The sequence below is a fragment of the Topomyia yanbarensis genome, chromosome 2 (genome assembly GCF_030247195.1).
Source record: "Topomyia yanbarensis strain Yona2022 chromosome 2, ASM3024719v1, whole genome shotgun sequence".
Taxonomy (NCBI): Eukaryota; Metazoa; Arthropoda; class Insecta; order Diptera; family Culicidae; genus Topomyia; species Topomyia yanbarensis.
In genome coordinates this window covers 309058124-309070866 of record NC_080671.1, presented here as the reverse complement: position 1 = coordinate 309070866, position 12743 = coordinate 309058124, and the positions used below count along the sequence as shown (strand labels likewise).

The following is a 12743-nucleotide window of genomic DNA, read 5'->3' as shown; positions in this document are numbered from 1 at the left end:
CACAAAATTATTCTGTAAACGGCGGTTCTATTATATAAATGATAATTAATATCTACTCGGTGGTTGATGCACATAAACATTCGAATATTTCGATATTTTCATGAAATTTTTTCGACAAACATATGATTACAGCCTAAAAGCCAACTGTAAAAATCCACTTTGATTGGAAATTCCGGACAAACCGTTACACGCCAATCACAAATGTTGGTAGTAAACGAAAGAGAAAAGTTTTCTCTTTTATAAACTCTTGTGAACTGTGTTCGACTAGTAACGGTTTGTCCGGAATTTCCATTCAAAGTGGATTTTGACAGTTGGTTTTTAGGCCGTAATCATATGTTTGTCGAGATTTGAAGAAAAGATGCACGCGCCCTTTCATTTGCATTGGGTTTCTATGCGCCCATTTGCTGAGCCCTATTAAAAAGTATCATGTCAAGCTTGTCTATTTACCCAGCCCTACCCAGCAAGACAGAGACAGTTTAGCCCATTTACCGCGCCCTACTGAAAATCATGTTCACGGTTTAGCCCTCTCGCAAATGGCGATTGCAGAAGGGTGAAATCACGACTGAAATGCAAATTGGGCGTAAGCATTCTTTTAGTTTCTACCCACTAAAACACATAGAAATCAAATTCTTTGTTATATTGTTAGAAGGTTTAACCACTGAGAACTGACATACAAGTAAAGTTTTCAACTTGTGTAAGAAATAAAACTTGTAAGTAGCGGTTTGCCCACTACTCGGGTTCTTGTTTGCCCGGCGAACCCTTCTTTTCAAGGCGGTCTAGGTGCTCCTACCGGAATTTCGGATTTTCGTAACACAACAAACTAATGGAACAAAAATAAATCAATTTAATTTTACCGTGTTTATTTCCTCCAGCTCTTTCCACTGCTGCTGCTGCTCATGATGAACTGCTACTACTGGGCGGAAAGGCGGGTGGTCTCGTCCGACCGGGCGGGACAGCAACGGCCGAGTTCTCCCGATTTGAGTTGACTGCTCCGGCAGCGGTCCTTGACAATTAGCTAGGGAGGAGAGCTTTGCTCTTTTGTTGGAACCTCCCTAGCGACGGGGCGAATAATCGCCGGGTCCACTCACTCCCCGTGAATGGCCCAGGTAGACCCCGCTGTGACCTACCTCAGGTGGATCCGCTGTGGTTAGACCAGAGTTCTCGAAGCATGAGCAGGTACTTTTGCGGGAATATACTTCCACACACACGCGTTATTTGGCGGGTTGGATTTTCCAACAACAAACCGGTCACTACCGAAAGCAAACCGAACTGCAACGTGGTCCGAAACTAACTAAACTTTTTACGATGGCCGCCTTCTGCACGACCAAAACAAAATCGACACACCGCCTCGATGCCTAGCTGTCATCTCCTTGCAGCATAACCAGCAACCAATTCAACAGCAAGAGGAAAGCGGTGACCTACCTAAGCCCTATGTTATTTATACAGAAATATGAAACAAAATTTTCTACACCTATCTAGACCAACAAAATCGTTCACAAAAGCTAAAACAAAAAAAATTAAGAGAAAAAGTGAACGATCATTAGGAACAGCGGTGACCCAGTGAGCAAATTTTCTGGCAGAAACCGCTCTGCTAGATTTCTGTAAGTCTTGGTTGGCAGCCCTGTCAGATTTCTGCGCGTATCCTGTCGGGTTAGTTGAGCTAGGGCGAACTCGGTTTCGCTCGCGTTTTCTGGAAAATTTTGACAGGAACCGAGCAAAACCCTGGCATAACTCGGACATAAACTGTGCAAAGATCCTGGCAATTCCTACCTGGTAGAATTTAGCACGAATCGAGCAAAACATCTGATAAAGATGTGGCAGGAAGCGTGCAGAGATCTTGGCCGTACATTTCTGACTGGATTCTGGATAAAAGTGAGCAGCATCGGTTGGTTTAACCGCTTCTGTCAGAAACGGTTGTTGCATTTGAGCGAATTCGTTGCCAGAATTCTCGCACAAATCGCGCAAAATGCTCGCAGAAACTCTGTCAGCATCAATTTCGCTTTGCTCAACTTTTGCTAACTTTCTGCTTGCCACGTTGACCGGGGTGTGGCGGCGCTAGTGTTTATTGTATATTAATTCAAATGTTTACACACGTTTTTTAAATATTTTTGTTCGATCATGAATGTCTGTTCTCTGTGGTGCAATGTAAATAAACATTACTCATGCCTGAGCTGGAGGAGATAAGTATTGTACATCTATCAAAAAAGAAATTTGAATTTTCGTCAGAATTTAGTTCAATCGTGATTGTAAGGTGCATTCTAGAGTATATGCACAGAGAACAGACATCCATCTTCAGCATTCAACTTGTGTAAAATCTAACGGTTTCGAAGGTAGTTGGGATAACCAAACCAGGTGCGCTACTGTCATATTTTTTTTGTAGTTGAGTTCGACCGAATTGACAGCGATTATTCCTCTACCCAGTCAAACTAGTCCGGAACCGGTTCGGACTTCTGAGTGGATCCAGTATGAATTGGGTCATTCAGCTGTATATAGTTTTCCGTTCCATTCGATATCAGCTTTATCGATGTATGTAATAAAAATAAAAAATAAAATAATAAAAAATATTTTTTTCCGTGTTTAATGCTGGCCGTTGAAGACAAATGAAGACATTTTTTATAAAATGTGAAGACACCTGAAAAAGATACCTGGTATCCCTGCCGCGCACAGATTTCTCAGGGATACCAGGCATATTTTTCAAATGTCTTCACATTTCATGAAAAAATGTCTTCGTTTGTCTTCACCAACCGTAACAAACTCTAATGTCGTTTTCGCTTGAAGCAGAAACTAACTCAGTTTCGGACCTAACTGCTGTCAAACCGTTTGTTTGAAGCCAGTTTCCAACCTAGGTTATGCGCCACTGAACTGAAAACCGGGTTGGGTTGCAACCTGAAATATATTTCGGGTTCGCTCACACCACCGCTGTTTGGCGAGAACCCAACTCAGTTTCATTAAAAACGTTCGTTTGAAGCAACTAACCTGGGTTAGTTTCTAGGTTCTCAATCGAAAACGACATAATATTACTACGAAGTACGCTTTTTGTTGAGAAACTGGGACTATCCAATAAAGGAGTATATTCTTTTTACTCTCTTTTGAGTATACTAAATGTACGTCAAAATCTGCATACTTTTTATTCAAGGCATCAAAGTGAAAAATGCGTAGTTTTGGCTCACTAAACAAAGTATTAAATGCGTAATTTATACTCTCACCTGCAGAGTTGAATACATAGTTTTTACTCCCATAAAATTAAAAATGCTTAGTTTTTATTAATTACAAAAGTTAATTGAATTAGGATATAATTATTGTTATATTGAAGTTTAAAACTAAAATGTTCTCGAAATAAATTTATAAATTCAAATCTTCGAGAGTCATTATCAGCTTCCGGGTGTTCCAAATTATGACCGAATGTATTGGATTTTCGGTTTGCTCGGTATTGGGTCTGCAGTTCCCAGTTTCTATAAACATATGCTGCACTCCTATCTTCCTCTACGGCATACAATCAGCGGATATAAAGTCTTCTCCGAGGCAGACGACGTTTACTATCTTTCTTCCACACAATTTAATTTGAGAGGACTACAAGACAAGATACTTTAATTTAATCTTGCTTCAAATTCAATAATACAATAATTGCGTTAATTACCTGTCCGATTTGATAAATTTTCGCATTTGTTTTCAAAAAATAATCCAGGAACTTAATGAAACCGTCGGTTATAAATCGAGTACTATAGTTTTAAAAATGGCTTTACGACATGGTGCAAATTTTCTTTTCTCAATGGTATATATTTTTTACGCATTTTCGTTTGTCATTGACATACTTGAAAATGCATAAAAATACTCTTGGTTCGCAACTATAATTCACTCATTTTTTGACGTTTTAGCCGTATACTCGAAGATGTGCAAAACGTAGACATAAAATGAGTATTCGATATTTACCGTGAGAGCACTCTAGTTAGAGGCCATGACGAAGGCTGGATGTTGTTGGCTCGAATCAAAACTTGTCGAAGTTCATTTCATATCGTCAACCTGGCGCCCAGGTGGTGAAATCCAAAGAGAATTGAATACTTTACGCTGACGTCACAAATGAACTCAGTGTTCATTTTTGACAGTTCGCTTGTACTGTTTACATGGACTTAGAAAAAATCTTTACGATTTTCTTCGAGCGAATCTAGTCGTCCAAAAATTTTTCTAAGTCCATGTAAACAGTACAAGCGAATGAAAAGTGAGGTTAACTGTGCCAGTAAAGAACCTAATAGGGAAAGAGACGAATAGTGTGAAGCCAAAAATACCTTATTGAGCAGACCAATCGTGCAATGTAAATAAACATTACTCACGCCTGAGTTGGAGGAGATAAGTATTGTACATCTATCAAAAAAGAAATTTGATTTTCGTCAGAATTTAGTTCAATCGTGATTGTGTAAGGTCCATTCTAGAGTATATGTATGAGTAAAAACAAGCTTTAGAATTATTTCATCTCTTTGTTTCGAAATGCACATCGTTTGATAAACAAATCCAACGATCGTCATAACGTTTGTTTTCAAAATATAATAGGAGTCATTTAAAGTGCTGCCCGCGGAAGCGGTTGCCAACATTCTAGTGTTGAAATCATCATAAAGAGAGTGTTGCCGTTTTGACTGATTTTCACTCTTCGTCTCTTTCCCTATTCTCTTTGGTGAAATCAACGGGGTGCTGGAGCATTGCCAAAAAAAATTCATTTCCAGATTAAATTTTACTAAACTTCCCAGTTTAACTCAACCGGAATGCTGGCTGGTTCTAATTCGTATTCCGGCTCCGGTGACACAACCGATTCAAGTTAGAATGTTTAAGGGGTACCATTTCGATGCGGCTTAGCCGCATAACCGAGGCCTAGGAACTGAAGCGGCGCGCTTAAACCGCTGAGGATCCGCCGGGTGAGGTAGCCACCGACCGGCCGTCGGAAGCAAGCGAACCTGTGAGCCAATGATATGGGCCCCGGCCTAAAAGCCAACTGTCACAATCCACTTTGAATGGAAATTCCGGACAAACCGTTACACGCCAATCACAGATGTTGGTAGTAAACGAAAGAGAAAAGTTTTCTCTTTCATAAACTGTTGTGAACTGTGTTCGACTAGTAACGGTTTGTCTGGAATTTCCATTCAAAGTGGATTTTGACAGTTGGCTTTTAGGCCGTAATCATGTTTGTCGAGAAATTTCCTGTTTGTTTGGATACGTCATAGCCTCTTGGCCACACTCTAACTAGAGTGATCTAGTCTTCACAGCCTTTTCAATTTCAATAATGTCTTCAAAATGAAGACATATCTTCACATCTGGCATCGCTGCTCAAAATATTACCTGGGCGTCCCTGATGCTGACAGATAAATTATAAACAACAAAATAACTTATCGAATCTTTATTCTGAGATTTAATTTTAACGGTAAAGCATTGGATTAATATGAGTTCAGATTTTGACACTACTTGGGATACTCGAATATTAATATGCAGAATATGTGCATCTTCTAATTTGTTAATAAATATTTTCGTCAATGAATCACACAAAATTCTTGAAAAAATCCTTTGCTGTGCATCGGTTCAGGTAAGATTAAACATCTATTGTGATATGCATTTTTCGGCAATAAATGTTTACTTTAGCCTCTTTTGCAAAAGGGACCTTTCTGAAGCGAATATTTTGCAAAAACGCTGTATTTTGGCCTAAATACAACATCAGAGAGCGGTAATTTTTACCTAAAAGTTCTTTAAAAAATACCCTTGCCGTATTATTAGTTAGGGTTAGCCACATGAAGATTGGAAATAACATTTTTAATCGCTGTTTTTCACGCGATCTCAGGAAAACTGCAATTTCCGCCCTCGGAATTCTTTAGTCCAAAAAATAAGTTGTTTTGCAAAAACCCCGATTTAAAATTACCCTCCTTCGTAAAGCGGCTAAAGTAAACAATTGCCATTTTTTAAATTGAGTGCAAATTAAAGCATAAGATTTTCGATTGTAGATCGTAGAAAATGACGGATTACCACAACATATTTGTACCAAATGCTTTGCTGATTTGGAGACAGCCTACGCATTTCGTACGCGCTGTGAAGATTCTGATTTAAAGTTCCGACAACGATTGGCAGCCATCAAACATTTTGAGGATGCTGATAACTGCGTTGAAAATGAGAATGTGCCAACGCAACATAATGTAGATAACGAAGGCAATGATAACATTGATTATGCCTCGGATCCAGAGCCAACTGTGTGTGCGGTATTGACCGAGACTGATGCTGAATTTCAACCCGAAACTAATGAACGATATCCTGACCAGCAAGAAAAGCAAAAGCGTAAAAGTTATGCTTGTGAAACGTGTCAAGAGGTATTTGAAATCAGGAGAGACTACTTTGTTCACATTAGAACCCACGGGAAACAAAGGTTTCGGTGCAAACTGTGTTCCAAATGGTTTTCGAGAAAGTCTGAGTTTTTAATACACAAACGTCGACACTTAGGTCAGGTGGAAAGAGTTCCCTGTAATCAATGTTCAATGGATTTCAACAGTCGTGTTGCTTTGTTAAGACATATAGCGGGAATTCATGAACAACGTCGTGATTACATATGCGATCTTTGCGGTAGGGCATTCGCTCAGAAAAGTGGTTTGAAAACACATAAAGCGACGCACGACGCCGCCGTCTATAGTTGTTCTACCTGTCCAGCTCAATATCGATGCAAACGGTTTCTAAGGCGCCACGAACAATTTCATCTGCCACTGGAGGAAAGAAACAATAAATTTATCTTTAAAAGCACAACGTATAAACCTAAAAAAGCTAAGAAAAGAACATACGTTTGTTTCTACTGTGGCAAAATATCCAACAACCATGCGTCGCATGTTGTTCATGAGCGTATTCACAAGGATGAGCGGCCATATCCTTGCACAGTTTGTGGAAAACGGTTTCGCGCTTGTGGCATACTAAAAAAGCACATGAAGACTCACACCGATGAGAAACCGTTCAAATGCAACATCTGTGGCGCATGCTTCCGTGAAAAGTCTCATTTAACCACGCATAATCTAACCCATTCACAAGAACGAAAACATGTATGTCAAATTTGCTTGAAAGCGTTTAAATTGAAGTCCATATTGAAAGCTCACTTGAAATGTCATTCTGTATACGACGATATAGAATTAAAACCATCATCCTAGTCTAGTTCCTTCCCGATTCGGGGAAATAAGTCTAGTTGAAAAAATGTTGCTACAATTTGTTACAGCATTAATTTCGAAACTATTTCCTCTATATTTGACCTGAACAATATAGGTATACAGGAATAAATAATAGGTTCGATTATGTTTAAATCCGTAAAACATACTTAATAAACTCATTTTAAATCTATTATGAATATTCTGATGGTATTCGCATAACTGTCCCATATGCAAAATCATGTCGAGAAAATGTGCTCATAAGATTTTTGTTTTATTTTTGCACTATGCCATACCACACAAATAGCTTTCATCCAAAATGCATATGGGACTGGTATGTGGGTATAGTATATTTTTCATATGGGACTGACATTAGTGTTTTTGTACATTTTTTTATTAAATCAGTAATTTTCAGTACCTTATTTGATAGTACAAAGAAAATACCTAACCCTGTAATTAACTCAAAACTGATGAAAATGCATATGGGACTGTTATTCGGGTACCGGCAGTATTGTTCTGTCCAGGAAATCATTGGGAACTATACTGCCTATAATCGCAAGACAGTTCCATGTAGATAGGGAATCCCATAGAACATGGGACTGACTTGCGATTATGGGCAGTATATTTGCTATATAACAGCTCGACATACAACAAACAATTAAGCTGAATAATTGCTTGAACAGCTCTTCTTCGGCTTATTCTATTGTATCAAAGGCTCATCCAGCATTCGTTGTTTGTTGGGTAGGCTTTGCAAATGTTTATCAGCTTTGTTCGTTTCAATAAACATTAAACAAGCTTTATAAATGCTTATAAGCCCTACGAATATTCAGCATTAAAGCAGTCCGAATATGGGTAGTAATCACCGACGCCATTTTAATGCGTACACTCATAAAAATATTACTAATAGAGTCTGTGGTATTATATAACGACGCTGAATCCCTCTGGATAAAGTCTCGACAGATCTGTCAATGGCCCTCGTTCCAGAAGGATTCGAAGCAGTTTTCTTCGGATTGACTGTTTTTGACAAGTACAAGTCTCGTGCTCGATTGGAATGACACTTACAGATAAATAAGAAGAATTAGAGATGGCGAGTCTTTATCCAGAGGGATTCAGCGTCTTTTGTATTATAGAGTCCCGTACAGAGGAATATGCAACACTGCCTAAAATAATGCTCTCTTCTTTATTTCTGGCACCCACAGACTGGACCACAGTTTTTGCTGTTAGATCCCAGTCACCCGTGGCAAGCAGACCCAGTGAGCAAATTTTCTGGCAGAGACCGCTCTGCTAGATTTCTGTAAGTCTTGGTTTGGCAGCCCTGTCAGATTTCTGCGCGTATCCTGTTGGGTTAGTTGAGCTATGGGGCGAACTTGGTTTCGCTCTCGTTTTCTGGCAAATTTTGACAGGAACCGAGCAAAACCCTGGCATAACTCGGGCATAAACTGTGCAAAGATCCTGGCAATTCCTACCTGGTAGAATTTAGCACGAATCAAGCAAAACATCTGATAAAGATGTAGCAGGAAGCGTGCAGAGATCTTGGCCGTACATTTCTGACTGGATTCTGGATAAAAGCGAGCAGCATCGGTTGGTTTAACCGCTTCTGTCAGAAACGGTCGTTGCATTTGAGCGAATTCGTTGCCAGAATTCTCGCACAAATCGCTAAAAATGCTCGCAGAAACTCTGCCAGCATCAAATTCGCTTTGCTAAACTTCTGCTAACTTTGTGCTTGCCACGCTGACCGGGCAAAAGTTAGCAAAAGTTGATTCTGGCAGTATTTTGCGAGATTTGTGCGAGAATTATGGCAAAGAATTCGCTCAAATGCAACAACCGTTTCGGGCAGAAGCGGTTAACTAACCGACGCTGCTCACTTTTAGCCAGAACAGAATCTAGCCAGGAATGTACGGCCAAGATTTCTGTACGCTTCCTGCCACAACTTTGTCCGATGTTTTACCCGATTCGTGATAAAATTGTACCAGGTAGGAATTGCCAGGATCTTTGCACGGTGTATTTCTGAGTTGTGCCAGAGTTTTGCTCGGTTCCTGTCAAAATTTGCGAGAAAACGCGAGCGAAACCAAGTTCACCCAATTTCAGCTAACCTGACAGAATGCACGCAGAAATCTGACAGGGCTGCTAAACCAAGTCTGACAGCAATTTGGCAGAACGGTCTCTGCCAGAAAATTAGGTGACTAATGCTGATTCTGTTTTTAGAATCTAGTCGTTCTAGGTTCGCTCTGAGCTGTCACTTTTGTATGGATTTCGTAAATATTAGAGCGAACCTAGGGCGACTCTGATCTAAAACCGAAATCAGCATAAGTTTGAGTGACTTCTACCGAGTTACACAATAAATTAATATGGAGTTATACTACTCGCTTGGATTGAAACCCTGCTGTTTCGTGGCTTATAGCACTTTATTCATAATACTCTTCCATGTAATTTATTTTACATTGTTACAAAAAAGAATAATAAACTGAATACATTGTCTTGTTTAGTCGATTGAAATATTTCGTCATGATATTATGTTTATCAACCCTAATACTAATAGTTACATGATTGAGTATTTAACGAAATATTTCTCGTCAAGCCTGTATTAAAACATCAAATCACTCGCTGTTTAGACAAAACTCCTGGTTGCCAAAACTAGCTGACAAAACAACTTGGTAAACCGTGCAGTCAAATTCGCTGTTTTTCTCTCAGCGTGTCTTTATATTTAAAACATCGTCTTTGGAAAAGGTCTGATTTTGTAGTGTACTATTTGACATGTAGATGGTGCAGTGACCATTTTTTCCTGTTGGAATTTTTCCCCCGCTGTGTTGATCACTGTCTGGTAATAGAAAAACAAAATTTGCTACAGAGGTCCTGCCTGGTTCCAAACATAAACATTTAATTTGTTTTGGAGTGTAAAAATAGTAATATTAAATTGATTAAAATGAAGTTGTGGGGAGACATAACAAAATAAGTTCACATAACTTAACGTTTAGTGTTTTACCCCGAAGATTTCGTGGAGCTGATCTCAAGCTCGACTTGCTCTGAAAATGGACAATTTGTCACTTAAAAAATTGTCCGTCGAGGCAATTAGAGGACTTTGCAGAATTTGCGAGACTTCCGATATTACGCTAGATATTGTGCAGGAACAAGAACTTAACTTGGCGTCTAAATTGTACAGTGTTACAGGAGTAAAGGTATATTTGAATTTAACCCATTCATGCCCATGTCTGTGGAGAACAACGTTTTTAAACAGCAATAACTTTTGATTGAGGCGAGATTTGTTCACAAAAACAAGTAAGGCTCATTAATGTGATTGTTGTCTTTAATTTGAGTATTAACAGTCACAAGGATCAGCTGTAGAACTGAAGTTATTGCAATTAGTCTGATTGGATCCCAATGGAGCAGTGCTGCCAGGGACAGTTTACGTTGACGATCGAAAATGATTTTTTCATATATCTTCGTTATGGCGCAATATTATTGAAAATTGATAAAACTTATCAATTTATGCCGTCGTTGGCTACGTTTTCCACGTAATTGGACTATTGTAATTACTCTAGGAGAATTGTATTGAGCATTACAAAGTAAAAATTGACTTGCTTCTAGCACTGCCATGGAAGCACCTATCTTTATTAAAAATAGGCTTTTCGTGTTTCTTGACCCCACCGTTTTCAAGGAAAAATAGTTTTGAAACCAAACATGCACTAGAAAAAAGTTGGGCATGAAAGGGGTTAAAAGAGTACAAAATGAAATTTGTCACAATTATATTGTGTTTTTGAATTTGTTTCACTTTTTAGGTGAACTTGGCCGATGGATTACCGACGTCCTTATGTGGTTCTTGCGTTAAACAACTTAACCTCACGTATGAATTTAAAGAGCGGTGTGTACGATCGGAAGCCAAATGGAGGAAATTTGTCATGGACAATCAAAAGAATGATGTAAAGGTAGAGCCGGAAATGATCGAAATCAAAGAAGAGTACAACAGAGATCACTTTGAAGAAAACGATAACGAGGTATCAGTGTCTAGTTCAAAAATAAATGCGCACAAATCAAGTAAAGACGAAATCTTTAGAAAACGTTCTAAATACAATTGCGAAACATGTGGTGAAGCTTTCAACGGTAAGGAAGATTACAACAAGCATATAAAAACACACGGTTCGCAACGATTTCAGTGTCAAAAATGTTCGAAATGGTTTAAGCATAAATATCTCCTCAAGGATCATCGCGAAGAACGATGTGAAAACCTTGTGAAATTGCATTGCAAAACGTGCTTTCAATGGTATTCGAATCGCGCCAACCTCAGGCGCCATGTTTTAGAACAGCACGAAGGACTTAAACCGTTCGAATGTGAAACATGCGGTAAACGTTTCACACAAAAAACTGTCTTGCAATCACATCGTTTAGTCCACCAAGCCTACACATTTTCTTGTGAACATTGTCCAAAACAGTTCAAACTAGAAAAACTTTTACTCCAGCACAAGCAAACCCATCTACCACCGGAACTACGCGATCCTGATATAGTACGTCGGCCTCGGAATCAAGTAAAAATATGCATTTGTCCGTACTGCGGAAAGATATCAAGAAGTTTAGCAGTTCACAATGATCATGTTAGAACTCACACTAAAGAAACGCCATTCGCCTGCGAGTTCTGTCCAAAAAAGTTTAAATCAAAATCAGCGCTAATTTCACATCAGTTAATACACACCGGCAAAAAACCACACACATGTAAAACATGTGGTGCAAGTTTCCGGCAGCAGGCTCACCTTAAAACCCATAACCTGTTGCGGCATATCAAGGAGAAAAAGTTCGCTTGTGTGATCTGTTCGAAGGCGTTTGCGTTGAACGGCAACCTCACACAGCACATGAAAATCCACAAGGATACACTTCCCAACGTTTCAAATAGTTTGGAGAGGCCGGAAAATTCTTGCTCATGATTGTATAACTTCCTATTAGGCTTACATTTAGATGAGTCGGCAAGTCATACATCTCATGTGAAATAAATATAAACTCCAATGCCTCTTCAATAAAAAGATGTTATTTATATTGTAAGTTTAGTTTCCTCTTAAACTATGATGTTTCTTCATGCAAAATTCTACAGGTGCGAACTTATTTTAATTTGTAGGGGGTTCAACCTCCTAACTTCACCAGCGACTTCGTCCTAAAAAAGTCTATTTCTTCCAGAAAATATTTTCGAGAAAACTCGACGTTTCATGCATTTTAAAGTCATTGGGCATCGCAAAATCGATTTTTGAAAATACATTAAACATTTTTAGGTTCTGTTTATATGGCATCAAGAACCGTCATAGGTGGCCAATGTGATCTATGCGACTTTGATTGGTCATTAGTGATCTAGCCCTACAAATCAAAGTAAATTAGTATCAATTTTAATACGTTTTTCTTTATCCACCCAACAAACAACGAAAGCTGAATAAGCCTTTGATACAAGAGAATAAGCTGAAAAAGAGCTGTTTGAGCAATTATTTAGCTAAATTGTTTGTTGGGCAGTTTATATGAGAATTTACTGTATGATCGTACTCTTCAATCCGTAACTCTGGAAGTGGAACTTAGACAAAATAGTTTTATAGCGATGCGATTATGAGCAATACGGGACCA

The 12743-nt window shown here is 38.9% G+C and overlaps 2 protein-coding genes across 2 annotated transcripts; both read left to right on the top strand.

The window, feature by feature from the left end:
* The first annotated feature begins 5335 nt into the window (after window positions 1-5335).
* Window positions 5336-7577, top strand: LOC131683522 (zinc finger protein 41). The gene is made up of 2 exons (XM_058965565.1): window positions 5336-5566; window positions 5979-7577. The coding sequence occupies exons 1-2, from the start codon at window positions 5426-5428 to the stop codon at window positions 7155-7157; spliced, it is 1320 nt and encodes a 439-aa protein (XP_058821548.1). The 5' UTR covers window positions 5336-5425; the 3' UTR covers window positions 7158-7577.
* Window positions 7578-9983: 2406 nt separating this feature from the next.
* On the top strand, window positions 9984-12154 carry LOC131683521 (zinc finger protein 383-like). Its single transcript, XM_058965564.1, has 2 exons — window positions 9984-10327; window positions 10928-12154. Exons 1-2 carry the CDS (start codon window positions 10181-10183, stop codon window positions 12062-12064), a joined length of 1284 nt encoding a protein of 427 aa, XP_058821547.1. The 5' UTR covers window positions 9984-10180; the 3' UTR covers window positions 12065-12154.
* The last annotated feature ends 589 nt before the right edge of the window (window positions 12155-12743 follow it).

What these genes read in the sequence shown, in the direction of transcription:
- LOC131683522 (XM_058965565.1), top strand. Translation starts at nt 5,426, where the DNA reads ATGAGTTCAGATTTTGACACTACTTGGGATACTCGAATATTAATATGC. An exon ending in TTTGCTGTGCATCGGTTCAG is followed by an intron (nt 5,567 to 5,978) that starts GTAAGATTAAAC and finishes TTTCGATTGTAG; the next exon opens with ATCGTAGAAAATGACGGATT.
- LOC131683521 (XM_058965564.1), top strand. Translation starts at nt 10,181, where the DNA reads ATGGACAATTTGTCACTTAAAAAATTGTCCGTCGAGGCAATTAGAGGA. An exon ending in ACAGTGTTACAGGAGTAAAG is followed by an intron (nt 10,328 to 10,927) that starts GTATATTTGAAT and finishes TTCACTTTTTAG; the next exon opens with GTGAACTTGGCCGATGGATT.